The sequence below is a fragment of the Manihot esculenta genome, chromosome 2 (assembly GCF_001659605.2).
Source record: "Manihot esculenta cultivar AM560-2 chromosome 2, M.esculenta_v8, whole genome shotgun sequence".
Classification (NCBI taxonomy): Eukaryota; Viridiplantae; Streptophyta; class Magnoliopsida; order Malpighiales; family Euphorbiaceae; genus Manihot; species Manihot esculenta.
Genome location: NC_035162.2, coordinates 3,907,868 through 3,920,247, shown reverse-complemented (window position 1 = coordinate 3,920,247; position 12,380 = coordinate 3,907,868). Strand labels below are relative to the sequence as shown.

Sequence of the window (12,380 nt, the reverse complement as noted above, 5' to 3'; positions counted from 1 at the left end):
TTTAAAAATCTTGAAAAGGTCAAAAATTTATACAGTGAGAAATTAAAAAAGTTTAGATATCTAATTTTATATGAAAGTTTTTATTGTCTTTATTTAAAAACTATAATATATTATTAATTGTTATAATATATTTTTATTATTTATAATTATGTTCAAATATAATTATAATTGTAAAATTTTTATTAATAATAATAAATTTTTAAATTTTATAAAAAAATTTGATAAAAAATAGAAAAATTTATAAATGAATACCTTAAAATGTTGTTGGAAAAAATTTTATATAATGATAAATTTAAAAATTTTAAATATTTAATTTTATATGAAATTTTTGTATTTTAATTTAAAAATATAATATCTTATTAATTGTTATAATATATTTTTATTATTTATAATTATTTTCAAATAAAATTAATATTGTAAGATTTTTGCCACAATAGTAAATTTTTAAATTTTATTAAAAATGTGATAAATAATAGAATAATTTATAAATAAATACCTTAAACTTTTAGAAATATTATTGAAAAAAATTTATATAGCGATAAATTAAAAAAATTTAGATGCACTCCGATGCTTAGTTTGGTGGAAAGTGCATCCTGTTAGACTTGAGAGGTCTAAGGTTCTACTCCCCCAACCCCCTATTTCAAAAAAAAAATTTAGATATTTAATTTTATATAATTTTTTATTATTTTATTTAAAAAATAGAAGATATTATTAATTGTTATAATATATTTTTATTATTTATAATTATATTCAAATATAATTAGGAGTGTAAAATTTTTGCCAATAATAGTAAATTTTTAAATTTTATTAAAAATATAACAAATAATATAAAAATTTACAAATAAATATCTTAAATTTTTAAAAATGTTGTTGGAAAAAAATTTGTATAGCAATAAATTAAAAAATTTACATATTTAATTTTATATAAATATTTGGTTGTCTTTTATTTTAAAAAATATAATATATTAGTAACTATTATAATATATTTTTATTATTTATAATTATGTTCAAATATAGTTAGAATTATATTTTTTTAAATAGTAGTAAATTTTTAAATTTTATTGAAAATGTGATAAAAAAAATATATAAAAATTTATAAATAAATACCTTAAATTTTTAGAAATGTTGTTCCAAAACATTTGTATAGCGTCATTAAAAATTAAAAGCAACCGCACTTACACTCACTTTTTCTGTTAAATAATGAACTTTCAACTATACTTTTATAATCACATAGAAATAATTAATACTCTTTATTTATATACTATATAAATAATATTGCATGTCATTTTTTTATTAATATTACAAGTTAAATGTCCTGCAAAATTGCGTATGATATGTTCTGATGCATATGATAAAATTATGACATGTATTTCGCTATCACATGTGACTTATTCTGATACATCTTACATAATTATGACATGTACTTCGATCTTATATGTGACTTATTATGATACATACTACACAATTATTACAAATATTTCGATCTTGCATGTGACATATTTTAATACATACTACACAATTATGACATATATTTTGTTATTGCCGTGACCTATTATGGAAACATTGAATGTGACTCATAACTGCATAAAATGCCAGCATACTATTATGCTAACATCGCATTTGGAAGTATTTGCTAACCTTGCATGTGAACTCTTTTCCTGACAATTTGTATGTCGAACAAACAAAATTACCGTGATTACACAAGTCCATAACCTCATTATCAGTCTTTATTGACACACCAGCAGTCTTATAGATTATTGTCCGTTTAGAATGAGGAAATACTAAATAAGCCACTATATTGAATTTGATCTGCGAGTGTTTTAAAGTAAAATTTCTACCATCGTATCGAAGCATATCTTAGACTTTTTTGATTTTACGGAATTGTCAAATTATGATTTTTTTTATTGGATCAACATTTAATAACAACATTGGTAGCTCTTTACCATTAAGTTAGTTAGTAAAAAATGTTAATAAGCTCCCATATGATATTGGTGAAGAAGTGGTTCAAAGATATACCTGTACTTATGTTTTAATAATTATTTGAGATTTTCTTTTTACTGATAGAAATAATAGTATGGTTAACCTAATATTTATGTCATTTATTACTATTTTACATAAAGCCGGCATATATAGTTAAGGTTCAACATGTATTGCTTTATTATATTGAGAAATTTGTTGGGTAATAGATCCGAAAATATCTCGATTAGGTGAAATTCTACGTATTATCTAGATATGGGCATGAGAACGATTTATTTCGATTGCCCTATCGGTATAATGATGTTCCATTTGAAAGTTGATTTATATTTTATTTTTATTATCATATTATTTTATTTTAATAATATAAAGCATTCGCATCAAATTATTAAGTTTTGTTTTATATTAATTTTAAGTGGAATAATGCGCGATTTATCATTAAAATCGTGACACATATCTTGATATAGATATGTATAAATTTAACAGAATGGACAAGTCAGGGATGTAATATAAAATATTTAGTGTATATTAGATTTATATTCCGATGAATTTCTTACATTATTACAATTGTATTATATGTAAGGCCGTAATATTTGAAGAGTAGTGATTTCCCTAATATGGATTCACGTGTTAGAATGACATCAATTAGATAGGGTGTTGCACTAATTCGGCATACAACAACCAATACTAAATCAACAACACTAGTCACCTAATATTCATAACACATCCCGACTGTCATTTGATAATTAAATTATAGTTTATACACGTTGGATTATCACATGAGAAGATAGATATCAAAGGTTGGTTGAACGAGCATTATTAGATGGATAACTTTATTATTATTCAGAATACCTTAAAAGGTACAAGAGAGTATCTCATCAATAGATATCGCATCATAGTGCAACTATTGACACAGTGATAATATTTTATTATTCAATATGTTCTCGTATGTTTTATATTTATTTAAAATATTATTGTTTAATTATATAATACAAATAGAAAAATGGTATCAAAAATATTCCCAGGATAAATCGATAATTTTTTAATTCGGATATAAATCTTTTTAAAAGGTAGATAACAACTATGTTGTATGCCATGAAAAAAGATAAATGAATAATTGAGATATTTTCACTACAGTCTGCACTTCAGATGCAATTTATGTCATATTATTTCAACGAGTCTGTTAACTCGCTGAAACGATCTAAATGTAGATGTAACTCACGCCAAAAAAGAACGCATACTATTATATTGATAAATATCACAATTTTGGTATCTGTTTCGTGCAATACCCATAGACTATTTAGTAAAGTTAGATAATTATCAAGAAATTCAAGTGTTTCATAATAGGATAAAACACAATATAATACCTAAATATCTGATAATTTTATACCATCACCCCACGTGATCTTGGTGCAACGATGTACAGACAGTGAAGAAAGATACACTTCACCGACTAAAAATGCACATGACTGAAAATCTTTAATTTTATAATTTGTTTATCCAATGCTTATAATGTGAAGACACTGGCTTCCTAAAATAGAAAAGAAGAAAAAAAAAAAGCCACTGGCTTCCTTAAGAAAAGACAGTTTTTGTTTGGTACAGTTGTTTGAAAATTTATTCTTTTGTCATTATTAGTCATATGCGTATTTAAATATTAATTAAATATGCATTTATATATATATATATATATAACACGATGTACAAAAAATTAAAATTTAAAATCCCACATTTTTTTCTCCTCTGTATAATTTTTAGTTTTAAGAAACAGTATTTAAATGACATTTTAGATGAAAATTATAATTTCTATAGTATTTTTAGTGAAACGAAAAATATATTTGGCTGAATATAATTTGCAATTCTAAATAAATTTATTTTCAAAGAAAAAAGATTAAAAATTAAGAGTTTTTTTTTTAACTGAAACTGGTTCAGCATTGATCGGGTCCCTGTATTATCATATACAAAATCTATATTGAAAGTGGGTTTCATGGGATGGGTAAGTTCAGCTAACATTTTTTTTTTTTATTTGCACCGAAGAATTCGATTAATAAAAAATATAAATGATCTAAAATTATGATGAATTTTATATTGAAAGTTATTTAACTGAATATACAAATAATATATAGGAAAATATCTATGAGTATGACGCATAGGATTTTAATATATAGCAACCTAGGAAGACTAGGATTCCAGCCACTTGAGTAAAGCCAAATTATTAAAAGTAAAAAATCAATAAATAAAGCCAAGTTGTGGTGGGCTGTCATGTCAACTGTCACCAGCACGCAAAGCCCTCAGGTCAGGCCGCCGGATCAAGCCAAAGCTAAAAGCTCGAGCCCCCACCCCACCACTGCCAATTTGCTACAAATTACAAAGTGTGTCTTCTGGCCCTTGTTCTTCCCGAAAAAGGCATGGGAAACGAAGGAAAATGGGACACGACTCCACTAATACAGATTCAATTTCTGAAGCAAAATTATAAATAATTTTTTTCTTTATTTAAGATTTTTTAAAATTTTTGTATAAAATTTTTTAAGTGATTGAATCAATAACTACCGCAGACACAATTGAAATTGAGTAAAATTTGCAGCTCAGAAATCAAGGAGTAATAACTAACTCTATGTAGATGTCCTCAACCTAAATATCAATTAAATAAAAAAAATTTTACATTTTTTTTAAATTTTAATTTTTTTTAAACGAAGAAAAAAAAATGCCCATATTACTCTATCAATTAAATAAAAACGTCTTTATCGTCCATCCTCTTCCTCCTGAAAAAAAAAAAAATGATGAAGGAGAAGAAAAATAAAAAAAAAAAGAAGGAAAAAAAAAATAGAAGAAGAAACAAAAGCAGAAGAGAAATCGAAGAAGAAGCAGAAGTAAAAGAAAAAGTAGAAGAATGAGAAGGAATTGATGAAGAAAAAAAAAAAAAAGAGTAATTTAGTTTTTTATCATATTTTTAACGGTAAAAATAGATGAAATGATTCTTTTGTTGCTGTTGAGAAAAAATAACGATATTTTAATAAATTTTAAAAAATATAGAGACTGATTTATTAATAATGATAATATTTATATACTAAATTATAAATATCTGTTATCTCACATGATATAATAAAATTAGTTATAAAACAATAAATTAATAATAAAAATCTATGTAAAGTTTTTTTGTTAAATTTCGTTTTTTAATTATAATTTCATTTTCATTTAATTTATCATTATATTAATTTTATACCCTATCATATCATATATATAAAAATAAACTTATAATTTTTTCAAATAATTTACAAATATAAAATTAACATACAGTCCTTATATTTTCACATAAGTCAAGAAAATATAATCAATGTTTTTAAACAATGTAATTCTCTCTATCATGATTTTGCATGATATTCTCCATAAAAAGTTAAGTTTTTTCTAACCGTGTGATTTGTGTGGCCTCGCAATGACCGTCGATCTTTGCAAGCGAAAAATCATTATAGACAATAACTCGGTACATACGAAAGAAACGGTGTAATGCCCTAAGGTTACTTACTCGCATCTTTTCCCATAGGCCCTCGCACTAATATAAAATGGGTCTGTCTCTCTCTCGCCTCTTTCATTTGTCAGTAAAGAGCTATGCTCCACAGCTTATATTAATGGCGGCCAAAGTCAGTATTAGAGGTTGAAATTGATTTTCATTTCTGTAGTTTTTCCAAGTATTGGAAACTGTTATGCTGTTTTCTTTTCTTAATTGCTATCCATTTTATAGATCGGTTTTACTGCACTAGTACTAAGGCTCCATGGCTATTAGATCATCGGCAGCCTAATTTTAAAAGTGCAAAAATGAAAGGGATCCGCTTTGCAGTCTAAAAATATTTCCATTTCTATGCTGCCAGTAATCCCCTGACATTGTTGAAACTGATTTAACAGCTTTACCATTTGTGGGTGCTGTTATTTCAAGACCACCGATTGTTCCATCAAGAGCACTGGATAGAGTAGTTGATTGATTTATTGAATCATATAAAATGTGTCAATAATATGTTATCTAATTATGATTCAATTTTGAAAAATGTTACAGGGCTTTTCTTGCTTCTTCTGCATGTGATGCTTGCAGAGATGGGGCGGGGGGGGATTGAATTCTTGGTGTCCCTATTCTGGTGCCTTACTGCTATTGGCTACTGAGTTCTCGGCTTAGATTTCTAAAATATATTCCTTAAAATCAGTGTAAATATGTTTGTTTATGGTGAATGAGCCAAGAAAAGCAATTCATAGAGATACATCACGATCTTTCAGTGGCTGATGTTGGCAACTGAATATGGTTCAAGTGGAAGCCAGTTCATGTGCTGGACTGGTCCGGCCGATTGTTGTTCCAAATTCAGGAATATCGTAACGAATGGTGAGGTCCTCTCAGTTCCGATTTCGATTACGATATATTCAACCATTAATTTATTTTTTCAATCATCAGAAAAATGTAAAAAAGAATCGTGGATTATAGCTCAAAAACCTATTATTTAGAGTAGCCAGTGGCCCAAACCATAATGTGAAAGCAAGATTAAAAGCCCAAAGCCACCAGCAGGTTATGAACCATGGCCTAACCCACCCACGATCTGGAACGATAGTGACTGGTTAGCGTTGTATGAAAACACTGAACACGTAGCCAAAGAGAGAAAAAAAGAATGGAGATGTAGTATTTAAGTATGTATGCAATAGGAGTTGCAGTAAAAATGATGCCCCTTGCCACCTCATGATCAAATTTCAAGAAGAACCTCATTTAATAATCACAGTTGGGCTCAGTTAATTAATTTAAGATCCATGTGAAGTGCACTAAATGTTGAGGATTATTTAGAATAAAACAATTTAAAAATAAAAAGAATAATGATATATATTAACATATGGAAATGGGTTTAATTATTACTAAATTTAATATTTATATTAGAATTATGTATAATTAATTAAAATTTATATATATAAATCCAAGTACAAAATATTTAATCATTTTCGTTACCTAACACATGAAAAGTGTGGTCAAAATTTCACCAGCGATATATCCATGCAACTTTTCAACACAGCCTGGCCTCCATTCAATTGATGGGAAAATAACATTTATATTTGCTATGGTCACTGGCACCGCATGCTTTTATGGTTAATTTTGAAGAGTTTAAATTAAAAAACAATCATTATTGATTCTGCCCATCCATCCCTACCCACCAGAAACTGTAAGAGGATGAGTTGCGACCCATCACTACCCTCCTTAAGAATGTGGTTGCTGTCTTGCTGATCACCATAGGATCACTATACCATCTATGTATATCTTAGAAAAAGAGAGAGAGGCAGAGGGAGGGATCAACAACATGCATGGGACCATATTGGGAACTTTGTCAGATTGATATGTGCTTCTGTTGGAGGCAAAAATAAAAGCTACCTTTCTGATGGGTTACAAATTATTTATTTTTATTTATTATATCAAATTTAAGAAGTAGAGGAGGCAATCATTGCATGTAATTATTATATATTTTTCGTAAGAATCAAATTTAGTTTGTTCTCATGCAATATCTTCTGCTCTGTATATTCATGAAATGCTTTCAGGTTAATTTGATTAGCAAGGGAAAATAATAATAATAAAAAAAGGAAATTTTCTTTTGTTTATTGACAACAGATGTTTCATTCCATAAGACTCAACTGTTCTTTGCTTATGCATTTATGAACCCTACAAAAAAGGAGGAAAAAAAAAAAGAAAGAGAGAAAGCATGTTGGAAATTTGGTTTTGCAAAATATTAACTTGGCTGTATATCTATTTATACTAATGAGAGTATGAAACTACGTATTTAAAACAAAAAGATATGTAGTCTTAATTTGCTTAAAGAAAATGAAGTTTTTTTTTTTTTTTTGACAAGAACAATTGATAAACAAATAGAAAATGATGATCTTGGAGAAGAGCAAGGTGCTACGTTAATTAAATTCGTAAGGTCTTTTCAGCAAAGTTATTTGACAAAAATTGGATTGGATGTATATTAATTAGATAGGTACTCTACGTAACTATGAGCATTCAAATCACATCTTAATCTTCCAACAAATCTTTGCTACCTATTTCGCTATCTCCGCATGTATAACCATGTCCTTCAACTCCCTTCTACCTAGGGTTTCAACACTTTTAATGCCTAAACTAATCCAATTTTTTTTTAATTTATATTTATATATATATGTTTTTTCTTAATATTCTCATTTTTTAAACCTCACTCTATTTTTCATTTTTACTATATTCTTCTGTTTATATAGATTATATATATATAAATATATATTTATTTCGAGTAATTCAGAGTTAAATTGCTATAACGAGGGATTTCCTAATAGTTTTTTTTTTTTTCATTTACAAAGTTGGAACTTAAAATTTTACTTATAAGATAAATAAGTAAATTACTTTACTGTATTCAACCTTTATTTGTTGATTTTTTTTAATTCAATAAAAAATATATCAAATTAGTTTTTCCTCTCTTGTCATATAATCACTTAAATGCTTAAAGGAAAAAAAAACAATGTTATGAAAAAATCAACTGAAACAAATGAATCACCTTTGAAAATGTGGAACTACATTAATTATATTTCAATATCATATATAATCCTTTTTTACTCTTAATTTTCATAATTAAAAATTTTCTGATGCAATTCTCATTTATTTTCTATTTTCAACTGTGTCATTTAATATTTTTCTTTCCAGATTTTCTTCTTCCTCTTCTATCTAGTAAAAATATCACATATATATTAAAGAAAAACTTATACAATTAGATTATACCTACATAGAATCGTAGTCCAAAATAATACTGAAGACTATATAAAAATCTAGGTCTTTTTAGATTCAATAATTCAGACTAAAATTACTTTTTTTTTTTAATTATTTTTGGTAAGCAAAAGCAAGAATGTGACATGAAACGAACAGCAATAAAGCTCATAAATACGCCTCTGGTTGAACCAGTCAATGTGATGAACATATTGTCTCATATGCAGACGGTAAGAATTATTAATGGGAGAGACCCTTCAAGTCTATTTCTCCTCCTCCTCTCTCTTTCTCTCTCTTTTTAAATAATGAGATTGTTAAGATATGCATTTCTAATTCTGAATTACGAGACCTAAAACAAACCGCCAAGGGTAAGAGCAAGAGCAATGATCTTGACGAGAGAAAAAAAAAAATCTCAAAACGACGATAGGACCAATACGAAACATGTCAATTAGTTGCCTTTAAGTTTGACAAGCAAGTTGAATATATTCCACATGAACACAACCAAGGGCTAGCTATTAACACTTCACATGCAAGAGAGAGGCAATCGACATGGGGACTTCCACAATCAATTTTTGTGAACTCAGATTTGAATATATCATTAGAACACACATGAATTGGAAGCAACGTCCAATACCCTTCTGGAAAACATTTTCCTATAGTATATATAATCACTTTTTAATGACAATCAGAGAATAATGGGAAGTAGTTGAAAAAGAAAAATCAATTTGATTACACTTTGGTGGAGAAGTGATAGCTCCAAATACCATCATATCTTCTTGTGCATGACTTCTTCCAGCAAGAACATGAAGATGCTTTTGCGGCAATATTTATTCTTAGAACATTGGCGAATCTGTGGGAGAAGAATTCACCAAATTGTAAAGAATGCTATTCCAGTAATTCTTGTTATCTTCATAACAGTCGTTGCCGCTGCCACCACTATTATCTGAGTCCTTACCACTGTCCGACAAACTCCTTTCACCGGAATCATTGAGCAGGAGACTAGTGAAACCTTCTTCAATGTCCACATTTCCTACATGAATATGACTGCTGCTTAACTTCAGAAACTCTGGAGTCCATGGACCTTCCATAGAAATTGTCATGTCAGGATGGTGAAGACTCGATGTCAAAGAAACTGTATTCTCATGCATAAGATGATGGTGATGATAATGATGACTTGAATTTCGAAGGTTTTTCCAATCATGTTCACCTTCCTCTTTGATAATTCCTGTCTCTGATGATCCTGAAGTTCCAACCAACTCGATCATAGGAATAGAATTTTCTCCTCCAGTTCCTGAAGAGTTCATGATCAGTGGCGGTGCATTTTCTGAGAAAGTAAGGGTAGATGTTGGAGACTCAAGGTGATGATCACCTCCAATTCCAGTTGTGTTAAGACCATTGCCACCTTCACTCGACTTAGACCATCCACCATTCCATGCTTTTAGTACATCAACACACTGTTGCGGCTGGGCTGAAGTAGATGCAGAAGCTGAAACTGAGCCAGAGCCTGAACCAGAAACATACCCTGTAGGACTGAGCTGCTCCTGAAAGGAATGTGAACGTAGCTTGGATTCTCTAACCAACCTAGCCTCGGCTTCGAGCCGGGCACTCTCCCATTGAGCCATGTGGCTAAGATTTGCTGCATTCTTGGATTGACCGTCACTGGATAGCAAGGCATCATTTTTTGGCTTGTGGGTCACCGGATCAATCCCCATTTTGGCTAACCTTTTCTTAAGATGCGTATTCCAGTAGTTCTTGATCTCATTATCTGTTCTTTTTGGCAAGTGAGTTGCTATAGCCGACCACCTGAAGACAAGCCAACAAAAGACATAATGGAGACAGATATTATAAACGATAAAAACCTTAGAAATTATCAACCGTCGATCCCAAGCCAGGATTTTTCCTTATGCTTCTAAAAAGACAGCAACAAAAAAAATCATCAGCTGCTGGGTGGGCAGTAGGAGGAAAAAAAAAAAGAAGAAAGAAAACGAAAACCCTTCATTTTCTGAGTCAACAGTGAAGAAAATTCAAAATACTATGCATTTAAAAATCGCCAATAAATGGAATCAGACTGCATAAGTCAGAAACCCGTAAATATATGAACTACAGCTGAAACTATAGTTCAAAATATAGTTTGTGGGTGATGGGTTAGTGACTCGATGAGTGTAATTAATTAAGAGAAGACCATTACATCAAAAACAGATAACAGTAACCGGATTATGATCTTATAGTCAACGAACTTTGAATTTATTTTTGAAACTCGGAAAACATGAAGACTTGACAGACTAGTAATGCATCTTCTCAAGGTATTGAGACTCCATTCTTGAGTTTAAAGTCTCTGTTATGAAGAAAAAGAGGTAACAGAAGAACATAAATATAACCTGTTGCCTAAGAGAGCATGGAGCTGAATAATGGTTTGTTCTTCTTGCAAACTAAACTTCCCTCTCTTAATATCAGGTCTCAGATAATTAGTCCATCTAAGCCTGCAGCTCTTTCCACATCTTTGAAGACCTATAATGGGGAGACCAAGTTAATCCATAGCCAAATTGTATACCATTAAGCGAAAGTAGTAACTGATACAGATAGCTCACCTGCTTTTGCTGGCAACGCACGCCAGCTTCCATGACCATGTTCTTCAATATAAGCTAAGAGTTTTTGATCTTCCTCAGGTGTCCAAGGTCCTTTCTTCAAGCCCACCTTGTCACAGCACGGCGATCGACCCATTTTGCTAGAGAAGCCAGCAAGGAAGGTAGTAGGTACCTCGCTCTTTATATAACACAGGATTGAGAAAGGAGAGAAGAGAGAGAGAGAGAGAGATTTTTGTGATTGTAAATGAAGAGATGGGCAGAGAAGAAAGGTCAGCGAAATAAATGGGATAAAGAAATTAATAAGATGAAAGTGAGTATATTTAGAGGTGTAGAAGCCCACATGACGCAAGTGTCCTTAAATTCAAGGCCTATAACCCTTTGCCATTGGTGGGAATATCAAATGGAGGATCCCAATTGTGATGTCTTTTAGCTGCTAATTAATTAATCACTTAGGGTTAGATCTAACTTTTCACAGTATCCAACTCCCTTTCATATTTTCTTTCTTAATTTGAAGATGATAATTTCCATTTTGCCTTTTCAACTAGAATGAGTAAATGTTATTTAATTCCACAGGACAGCTTAACTTATGACATGTTCTTCCATTGCTTTTTCCATAACATGATTTTTTTTAAGAAAAAAATTTCACAATAATAGTAAAACTTCTACTGTACTAGTTTGTATTTGAGCTTAAATACTACTATTATTATATTTTAAAATTTAAATAACGGTATTTTTATAATAATTATGAAATTATTTTATAATTTTATTTTTATGCATAGGATAACTTTAACATAAAATATTATATACAACTGCTGAATTTAGAATTTATTATATATTTAATAAAAAAATTTATTTTATATGTCAATTTAATTATTGTTAATAAAATCTCTGCCTCTTCTAGTAAATATCAAATGTTTATAGTGATATTATGAACAACAAAAACAAACAGATATTTTTTTATTAATTTAAATTTTAGTTAAGATTTAATATAAAAGAAAACAGAAAGAGAGAAAGAGGGATAATTTGGTCATTTTACGGCAGCACAGAAAAGTAATTGAGGTGGGCCTCCTTGGCTTGTG

The 12,380-nt window shown here is 29.3% G+C and overlaps 1 protein-coding gene and 1 long non-coding RNA gene across 2 annotated transcripts; one reads left to right on the top strand and one right to left on the bottom strand.

Moving 5' to 3' along the window:
- The first annotated feature begins 5,529 nt into the window (after positions 1-5,529).
- Positions 5,530-6,448, top strand: LOC110609880. Its single transcript, XR_002487093.2, has 2 exons — positions 5,530-5,622; positions 6,020-6,448. It is a non-coding gene; the product is annotated as an uncharacterized LOC110609880 (long non-coding RNA).
- A 2,766-nt stretch (positions 6,449-9,214) lies between these two features.
- Positions 9,215-11,553, bottom strand: LOC110606627 (transcription factor MYB106). The gene is made up of 3 exons (XM_021745525.2): positions 11,305-11,553; positions 11,095-11,224; positions 9,215-10,519 (listed from the first exon to the last, which is right to left on the bottom strand). Exons 1-3 carry the CDS (start codon positions 11,435-11,437, stop codon positions 9,550-9,552), a joined length of 1,233 nt encoding a protein of 410 aa, XP_021601217.1. The 5' UTR covers positions 11,438-11,553; the 3' UTR covers positions 9,215-9,549.
- Between the last annotated feature and the right edge of the window lie 827 nt (positions 11,554-12,380).